The 10293-nt window shown below is 37.8% G+C and overlaps 1 protein-coding gene across 1 annotated transcript in view; it reads right to left on the bottom strand.

Moving 5' to 3' along the window:
• Positions 1-5145: 5145 nt before the first annotated feature.
• LOC144543021 (uncharacterized) overlaps positions 5146-10293 on the bottom strand; it is a 29670-nt gene continuing 24522 nt past the window's right edge. The window contains exons 13-16 of the mRNA XM_078291065.1: positions 8295-8339; positions 7628-7675; positions 6769-6825; positions 5146-6324 (exon numbers count right to left, since the gene is read on the bottom strand). Of these exons, the coding sequence (XP_078147191.1) occupies positions 6272-6324; positions 6769-6825; positions 7628-7675; positions 8295-8339 (203 nt within the window). The 3' untranslated portion in view covers positions 5146-6271. The remainder of the gene's footprint in view (positions 6325-6768; positions 6826-7627; positions 7676-8294; positions 8340-10293) is intronic.

Raw genomic sequence — 10293 nt, forward strand, 5'->3', positions numbered from 1 at the left:
AGTCCAATAAAGTCACTGTAAACTCACTGCTGAGCACCACAGACACAGTTTAAGTCCCTGTAGGAATATTACAGTGATACACAGTTAAAAAAAAACCACAAAGTGCAATAAGGTCACTTTAAACTCAGTATTGAGTACCACAGAAGCAAGTTAAGTCCCTATAGGAATATTATAAATATTACAATACCGTATTTCCTCTAATAGTGGCCCGGGCCTTTATTTACCTCAACTGCAGAGGGTACCAGGCCTTTATTGGAAGCACGCTTATATTAGAGACAGGCTTTTATTTCTAATTCCCTCTGTTTGATAAGTATATTTGCTCATATTTTAGTACGAAGCCTCCTTGTTTTCTGATCTGCTTCTGTTGGGGTACGTTAGGTAGCCGTTTTTTTGTTACTGCAATGCATTACGATAATTACGGTAATCGACGACGGCATGCTCCAGAGACTTCCGCCGGCCGAGCCGTCTTGTGGCATACTGCCATCGTGTGGCACTTGTATGTTACTACAAACTACAGTTACATGTATAACAGGCGCCAGGAGTTTACCGGTATCCACCGTTGTTTGCATGTAAGATGAAGCTAACTGAAGCTAAAGTAGAATCTATACAATTATATTATATCGGCGTTTTTTTCGATGCGCGAGCTCAGTCCACCTGGCGGCCCTCTGTTCTGTCGGCGGCATGGAGGTTTCGGTGCGCCGAGGGCTTACTGCCGACCATGGATGTATTAGCTGCCGACGCTTCGAGTTTCCCGGGGACACGGTTCCGGCCGGTGCCGATAGCTGGGCGCCGATTTGTTCCCGGTGATCCGGCCGAGATTTCGGCGGGGTCCCGACGCCGATGCGTCACCGGGTGTCCCCGTAGGTACGGGCCGTGGGCGCGGTGGAGAGGACAGTGGCGGAGAGAAGAGTCCAGCCATATACTAGGTTTTGACCTAGTCTTGTTTCCTTTGTTTTTTTTCCCCCGGCCTTTATTTGTTCGTGTCGACCCGGCTTTTAATTGACTACCGGCCACTATTAGAGGAAATACGGTATTCCATTAAGCCATAGTAAATGATCTTGGACCAAGATGAGCTTGCCTCTGTTAGTTTGAGAGTGTAAAAGGTATAATCAAAATCCTAAAATCCTGCATAAATCTGCATTCCGTAGATCTAATACTCACTTGGCACAATACTCCTATCACTTGAGAGGTTAATTCAGCATGAAGGGATTGGTTTGAGACTTCTTCCTCACGTTAGGATTGATGTTCCACGTTGTTCATCCCAGAATTCTATCAAAGTCTTGGCTAAAAGCATCATGGGGGGTTCATTCCACTGAAAACTTGTATCTCATGCTGTGAGCTTTCATAAGATGGCTATTAACCAGGTAGAGCAAATTATCAAGTGAATTTGAGTGAGTTAATTAAGAAAGCTTTGATTCAAGAATGCAGATTAATGGAAATACATTTAAATAATCCTTATAATAGTAACACACAGGCAAAACAATTGTTGCTCCTTGCATTGTAGAGGATTAATTGGAAACAGAGCCAATGCATATGTGAAGGTTTATGTCTGTGTAAAGTGTCCCTTTGTTTTTTATTGTTTTGTATTCAAATGTTTATTAATTTTTATTAAGTCCAAGATAATAAAGTAATAAGTTCTAATGAGATTGCTCTTAGTTGCTTGACACCTGAAATGACATTTTCAGGTTTGTCTGCATTGAGGAAGAGAAGAGGTTGTTTGTCATTCATTTTTTTATATGTAAAGCCAAAGTCAACATACAGAAGTGCAAACATTAGACAGAGTGGTAAACATACATGCACACACAGTGCAAGCATTACTTATTTTACACTGAGGGTGTTTCACATCCTTTTTTGTCTCCACTTATTTCTTACTGCAGATATTTCACACTATTTCACTCTATTGGGTTGTTATGCTTGTCAAAATCCTGCATAGACTTTATTCATGCCCTTTCCTTATCCCTTACCTGTACCTAACCTTCGCTGACTGAATCCACACACACATTGTCAAACATCAAGCCAAAAGTGTTGCTATTTTTGGAAGATTCTAGATTTTAACAAAGAGAATGACCAGCAGGAATTTTTTTCCTTAGTTTCCCTTAAAAATCTGTAATTACCATGTAGATTGTATGGTTCATAAAGTGTAACTGTACATCCCATAAGTAGCATTTAATAAAAATGTGAGTAAACTATGAACTCCAGTCAGCGATCACTACAAGGCAAACCACCAGCATTACTTTATGTAGACCTTGAAAAGCCTTGAAATGTCCTTATGATTTATACATCAGTCTAACACTTACTACATGTATACGATAAATTTATATCATAAAGATTTCCTATCATATTTCAAATCTAAGGTTTGACTGAGGCCTGAATATTTGAACCCGGCCCAACAAGCACACATAATAAGTTCTGTTCAAACTTGAACCTAGCTGGGCCACTATATCCTTTTGTGAGCTCAAACCTGACTAAAACCCCAAATTGCTACTAATTTGCTAATCATAAATTTCTAATAATAATAATTATGTTTCAGTAATCTTGGCTCAGGTCCTGTTTGATTCTGTGGTCTAAAGTGTATCGACTTAGGACTCTTTCACATGAAAAATGTTTAGGAAGTTGTGGCCAAATCGAATCCATGACAGGAACCGAGACCAGAGATGGTCAAGTATGATTTGAGACTGATAAAAACGTCATAGAATTGTCGCTGACTCTTGCTTGAACAGTGAGGCTGAAATTTCACAATAGTTTTGGATGTGCTGTCAGTATTACAAAGTCACGCTCAGAGAAAGAAATAAGGAAGGAAATGAGCTGAAACAGAGAAGTTCATGTATTCTCTGTATCTCCCTCTCTCTCTCTCTCTCTCACACACACACACACACACACACACACACACACACACAGTACTGTTCCAGAGGAGTCAGCTGTAATGTACAAGGCCTTGGTTGTTTTTTGAGCTTGTGGCCCAAACCAGACAATTATACTACGGGTGGATTACTACATTAGACCAAATGGGCTACTGAGGTTTGTCTATTGAGAGCAGAAAGGGTAAATAATGAAATCAGACACAAACTCCTTATGCTGGTTTGTATTGAAAATTGGAAAAACAATGACAACAACCCTAATACATATTCATCATATATAAATCATAAAAATGTAACCACTGTGATACAAAAACCTTTTTAACAATTCATCATATGATCAATATTTGCAATGTGAAATAAAAAAATAAAACGTCATTCTCACCAAAAGAGTCATGAATTAGACCAGAGCCGGCCGTAAAGGCTTTTGGAGGCCCTAAAAGAGATGGTGTTTATGGCTCCAAAACATTCCAACCATGACCATCAAATTACTCCCACCCATAATAAAAAAAGAAAATTCCATTATGTTACCCTTCCTAGCAAACAACAGCATAGAAAGTACAACGTACAATGAGACAATGTACAACTTTGCATGGTGATGCTCACAGCAAATAAAACCAAAAGCCAAGAATATATCATGGCCACAACTAAAGCTCTTAGAATTTAACAAAGTATATAAACATATGAATGTGAATGCATTTTAGTAGTAAATAAACTGAAATGTATGGTTTGATTCTGGCAACCACTTTAGGGAAAAATAGTTTTACAAACATGCATTGAAGCTAAAACCGATGATTGAACTTATTGCATTGCTAATGAGTTAGCACATTAGCATTTTAGCCTAATTGCCTCGAGGTAAGATTTTGGGCTTAGGAGTTTACAACTCACTCAAGGGCGGAAATCACGGGGGGGACAGGGGGGTCCGGACCCCCCCTTCCTGGGACTAACAGAGAGTTGTCCCCCTCAATATATCATTGTAAACATAACTATATAATTTTAAATAATATAATAATATGCATTGAAAGCACTTGTGATAATTATAGACGCAAAACAATGCGTTTTTAAGTTTCGAAAGATTGAGTCCCCCCCTCATATGCCTCACAGTGGTTTGGTCCACTGCCTACCTGCCTCCCCGAACCCCCACACACACACATTAGCCCTCGGTACGAGTGTGTGTGGAGGATCTCTGGAAGTGTGTCAGTGGTGGCAGACCTCCAGTAAGTAGCTGAGGTTAACTTAAAACAAAGGATGTGTCAGACATTTTTCTTTACTTCTACCACTCAATAGAATAAAACACATTCACAATTGTAACCAGACTACATTTTGTTCCGTTACCTCGCGGTTGAATCTTGTGCGTCAGCGTGTTGGTACGGAGCAGCCGCGTCTCCTCATGCATGTATGTGTATGGAGGCAGGAGGTCTATCCACAATTAAAATCATCATAACTCACTGAATTTTCGACCGATTTTCAAGCGGTTTGGTTTGTTACAAATGCCAGACATGTATTTATGATACAGGATACTTGGTTAAATTAAAATGCGGGATTTCATACCAAAATACTTTATCTTTTGTAGATGGTAACAGTAATATTTCTATAATATAATATTTAAGATTAACTTACCCTATGTAATTAGGTTCTAAGTATATTATTTTTTTCTTACTGCATGTAAAATGGCTGCCACTATGTTATTTTGTTCATAATTTTGGAAATAAATGAAGACTTAATTAATAAAAAAGACATAATTACAACAAACATTATGTTAAAATATAAGTAAGTTTCTGGCAGGCTTCATAGCGTTCTGGACTTTTACACATTGACAGCAAAACATTAGAGATCTGCTTTTTCGGGAAAACTAAATCTAATTAGGCATATATTAGCTTTAGTTCAGTTAATGGGTGTTGCATCTCACCTACTACTGTAAATAACCTGCATGCTGTGTGTGTGTGTGTGTGTGTGTGTGTGTGTGTGTGTGTGTGTGTGTGTGTCTATTTGTCAGCCAGCCAGGTCAGTTAAAATGGCAGAGAAAAGAAAAACAGACATCCGATCATTTTTCAGTGCACCGAAACGCCAAGTAGAAAGACCCCAGTAATATCAAAGGCAATTTGATAAAATCTTCATAAGAAAGGAATGAAGTGCTTATGGAAATGTTTCATAATGGACCTCTATATACATTTAATACAACAGTACTTTTGGCGGCACCTTTGGTGTCCCCTTCAGGAATTGCTCTTGAGAAATTTTTCTGTTTATTGTCCCCCCCAACAGTGAAATGAAATATCCGCCCTTGAACTCACTGAATGCAAGGAGATCTCAGCTGGGATGGAAATTTCAATTTTAGACTGTTAACGCAAGTATGTGCTATACATAAAACTACTGAGATGAAGCCGCTGCGGAAGTTGTGCTTACAGGAATTATTAAAAGTTAGAGATGTGGTAGCATGTCTTCCTACAGGCTATGGGAAAAGTCTTATATATACAGTATATATACAGTATTTAATTATATTCTCCACCTTTTTTGGTTTTCTCTGCCCCCTTTTGTCTGAAATGAGAAGTTCAACAGAGTCTTCATGCTTACGTTAGAGACCCTGCAGGTTGTAGGTGAGATAACAACTGAGCCTTTGCCCTGACAGTCACAGCTTATCCTCCTGGAATGCATTCATTGGTGTGTATTTGTGTACATTTTTGTTCATCATTATGTTTGCTTGAAACATAAGCATGAAAAAGGAGTTCTGTTACTATAAAACAGCCACCATGGCCCTCACCAAAAATAATATAATGTACAGGAGTTGATTTAATTTGCTCTCAAATTGTCTGTGCCTAGTGCTGATCCTGATCCTGTATCAATATGTATCTGTTAACACATCTTTAATACATGTTGTTTAGAAAAGTAACACAATATGTGTACTGTAAGCAAACAGATGTATTGAAAAAAGAAAAAAAGTCTGGATGAGTTTATTAGTATTCATGCTCACAGTTAACAACTGAATAGAAGCAGAATTTACATTAATAAAAATAGAAATATATCTATACATGATTGTACATCATAAAAATGTAAAACAATACATATCTATATACACACATGCACCCATACATTCATACTCATACATACGCATTTACAAAATACAACCATACACTTACATACAACCATGCATACATTTTAAAATGCCATAAAAAACAACAATATACAACACAAAACACAAAACAAACAAACAAAAACAAAAACAGACCCCAAAGACTTCAGCTATCCATCTTTTGTTTTGTGGATGGCTGTACATTCAGTCAAAGCCACCGCTCCAATGTTAAATCATAGTAACATCCTACTGTGGGAAATGGTTTTAAGTGCTGTAAAGTAATTTTAATCAGCTGTGACTCTGGTTTGATCCTCTGGCCTGGAAGAAGATCTTCTGGTTGCACACACAGTTACTGTTCCTGTTCTTGTGTTGTTTGGCTGTCTGCTGTCATCAGTCCCTCCTCTGCCAAATGATACAAGAAAAGAAATGTGTCACATATAGTATCTGTCAAACAGTGTGTGTTAGTTCACTGCTGTTAAAATGGTCAATAGCACAAATAGATAGCCAATCAAAGGATTATAGTACCAGTATGATTTTGCTTTTAGCACACTAGAATCATTGGTGTATGATGTATTGACTTGAATAGACAGGGACTAGAGACAGTTATAGAGTGAGTAAATAATTATCTAGGCATATTATAGAGAAATAGGTGACCTAGCCACTGAATCTATTTTCTTCAGTGTGTTGATTGAATGTTAGTCCTGTTATGGACTGGTGACATGTCCAGGGTGTTTCTCTTGACTCCCTTGTTTCCTGTGACTAGGAATAAGCTGGGTAAAGATAATGAATGAATGAATGAATGAATGAATGAATGAATGAATGTTGATAGAATATGTAGTATCTTGCCTTCTGGTTGTCTCTCCTCTGTAGCAGCACGGGTGGCTTTAGACTCAGACTCAGCCTCTGTTCATGGATTAATGATAATGGAAGTTAACTAATGGTAATTAATCATAAAAAATGTTAGAAAAAAGACTGTACAAAATATATATAAACATTCATACATATATACAGTATATATATACACAGCATAAAAATAATTATATATATGAAACATGAATGATGGCACAATGAAATCACTGCAATTTAATCTGGTGAGATTATAACAGTAGGCTATCATTTCAACCTTAATGATACACATCAAACATGAGTCTATTTAAAAGATGAGTAAATGTACCTATGGCCAATAACAATAACATTCAATAACATAAGTATAGGTGTAGTGATCATAATTTGATTTTGTTTTTTCATGTTTTGTTATGCTATTCTGCATTATTATACTGTAGACAGACAGTAGTTATTAGACAGTGGATAACAACAGGAAAGTCGGGGGGAGGGGGGGTGATATGGGTCATGATCTGGACTCAAACACACAGTGTTGTGTCACAATGTTCAGGCCCACTGAACCAGGGCGCCCCTGTTGTCACTGTTTTAACAGTTACAGTTTCAACATAGAGGCCAGACCCATAATTAAAAGCTGGCAGTCAGTTCTTTTGTCTCATATTCATCTTTTGATCTTAAATCTTATTAAATTGTAGTCAGCAGTAAAATGGACCAACTTTAGCTCACTGTCCCTATACTTATACTTTTGACTGTACACTAAAAAAATACTGTGATACTGTAAATGCAGAGTTGCAGAGTTGTAATGTGTGCTCTGCATGCAGGATATAGTAACATGATCATCATTGCTGAGAAAAGCAGTACATAGCAACATCATCCTTCTTTCCACTTGACTTGAATCTAGCCTTCTCATTTCCTGCAGTAAAACAGGATACAAGCTGAATAAACTGATATCTTGCATTTCCACATATATTCTTGGATGTTAAAGCTGGGGTAGGTAAGTTTTTTTTATAACCATTTTGGAAATATTTGTTGAAATTCTCTTTACATCCCGACAGCTATCAATAAATCAAATGCTCTGAGAAAAAAAAAGAGAAAAATCCAGTCTCTGTGACTGTCCCAGGCCCTAGAATTAGAATATTTTAGTAACAACTAGACTGAGCTAGCAGAGCTGTGTTTTGCATAAAAGGTTTGGAATTTATCAGTTTGACCGAGATGCCACTCGCTCTCCAGTGTAGAGTGAACCTCGCCCAACCAAAGTTTGTAGCAATGTGTTTGTAACAGAGCTGAACCTCATTTGGAGGGAGGAGTTACTGGAGGGAGGGAGGAGTTACTGGAGGGAGGGAGGAGTTACTGGAGCGAGGGAGGAGTTACGGGAGGGAGGGAGGAGTTACGGGAGGGAGGGAGGGAGCAGAAAGGGAGAAGGGGGGTTGTTGTATACTTCCAAATTCTTGCTAATTTCTCCAAAGTTGCCTACTCCAGCTTTAATGGATATTTATGGCAGCATTCAACGCATCAAATTCTTGGTGACTTGCCTGTAGCTGATGGGCTTTTCCCTTTAGGTGCATTGCTTTCTGTGGCTGAGGAAGGAAACAGAAGGGAAGGGAAGAGAAGAAAAAACAGAAACATAACAGCAGTGTGAAATGAGTGATTCTGACACCAAAAAGAGAAAGATGCCTAATGTCAAACACAAAGTGGCATGGTGTAACATAAGAGGAACTCTGGCTGAAACTTACATATCTCCAACAGATTCATCCACAAGTCTATAATGGACAGGACAGTGACATTACCAGACAATCCAGCACAGTGGAGGAACATGGTGACTTGGACTTGACTATTTTTCTACCAGCAACATTTATTATTATTATTATTATTATTATTTTTATTATTATTATTATTATTATTATTATTATTATTATTATTATTTTGAATGCATCAATAGGAATAATGGTATGAGTGATTTAGGTACTGACCTGCTTGCCACTTCAGGATCACTACAAGAAAAGAATTATAGGAAAGAATATGTTAAAGAAACCAATATGTATCGCTGTTTGCACAAATGAATAACTGTGAATAGTAGGATGTCTGCTAACTTAAGTTCAGCCGAAGTGAAAGTTTGAATCGTAGTTTGAGGTGAACAGGAAGGGAGGAGAAAAGTCAAGCGGGGGAGAAGTAGAGCTGTACAGGAAATGATGTGACTGTTTCTGGGTGTTTTTAAGACAAGCAACAGGAATTAAAGGAAAACTCCACTCTTGGATACTGTTACACTGTTATTTATCATCAATCTGGGATGTTCAGTGCTTTCCAGGAGTTATTTTGTTAAGTGTTGTAATTAACTTTTTCGGTGTACCTATTTTCCCTTAACCTGCCTTATCTATTTCTACTGCAGTTAGTGATTTGCTATGTTTCCCAAAATGACTTTCAACAATCTCCAGAGAATGGGCGTAAACTTGTTGCTTTCAATCAAAGGTGGCCATATGGGCATATAAATATAGCCAGCTAGCCAACTAGTTAGTGAACATTTGGGTGTGTCTGTGATAGCGGCCCTTAGTAGTTACTGGTTACTGTCTAGTAGACTATAGTTGACTGGCTTCTGTCAGTATTTCTATGATGGATTTCTCCCTGTATGATTGTTGCAAAATTAAAGTCTAGAAAGAAGCCCTTTGCTCTTTGATTCTGAGGGACTGACACCAAAACCTGATGTTGATCGTTGATGTTTTAGATCGCTGACATTTTTTCTGCTATCAATACCTTGCCATGACGTCATGTTGTCTACATTTGGCCAGTTTTATACAGAATTTTACAGAATAAGAACAAGACTAAGAGTCTAACAGCACCGCAACATTTAATTTTGTGGAAGCGTCCCAGCCGGAAATCAAACACAGGTCTCCTGATTGAGAGTCTGCAATCTAACTATCTAATCTAAGTGGTGAACAATAACAACAAACAAATACAAGGTACATCACCAATAGCTGTTTTTTAACAGTATTAAATTGTTTAGGGTGGATTTTCCTTTAAATGTTCAACTTTCACTCCTCTGTGAGAATTCTTTAATGAGGATTTGGTTTTAGACTTTTTACTGCTTGGAGGATTACTTATCTCTGTTGTAGAACCACACTCCTGGAAGATAATCCAACACTAGACTAATAGTATCAGTCAGATATACAGAAATACAAATAAACCAAACACAAATGAATATGAATAATGTCAATGAAAGGTAAATAACCATTTGATTAGATAATATTAATCATGCATCAATAGGAATAATGGTATGAGTGATTTAGGTACTGACCTGCTTGCCGCTTCAGGATCACTACAAGAAAAGAATTATAGGAAAGAATATGTTAAAGAAACCAATATGTATCACTGTTAGCACAAATTAATAACTGTGAATAGTAGGATGTCTGCTAAACTTAAGTTCAGCCGAAGTGAAAGTTTGAATCGTAGTTTGAGGTGAACAGGAAGGGAGGAGAAAAGTCAAGCGGGGGAGAAGTGGAGCTGTACAGGAAATGATGTGACTGTTTCTGGGTGTTT

This window comes from Centroberyx gerrardi, chromosome 21, assembly GCF_048128805.1.
Source record: "Centroberyx gerrardi isolate f3 chromosome 21, fCenGer3.hap1.cur.20231027, whole genome shotgun sequence".
NCBI lineage: Eukaryota > Metazoa > Chordata > Actinopteri > Beryciformes > Berycidae > Centroberyx > Centroberyx gerrardi.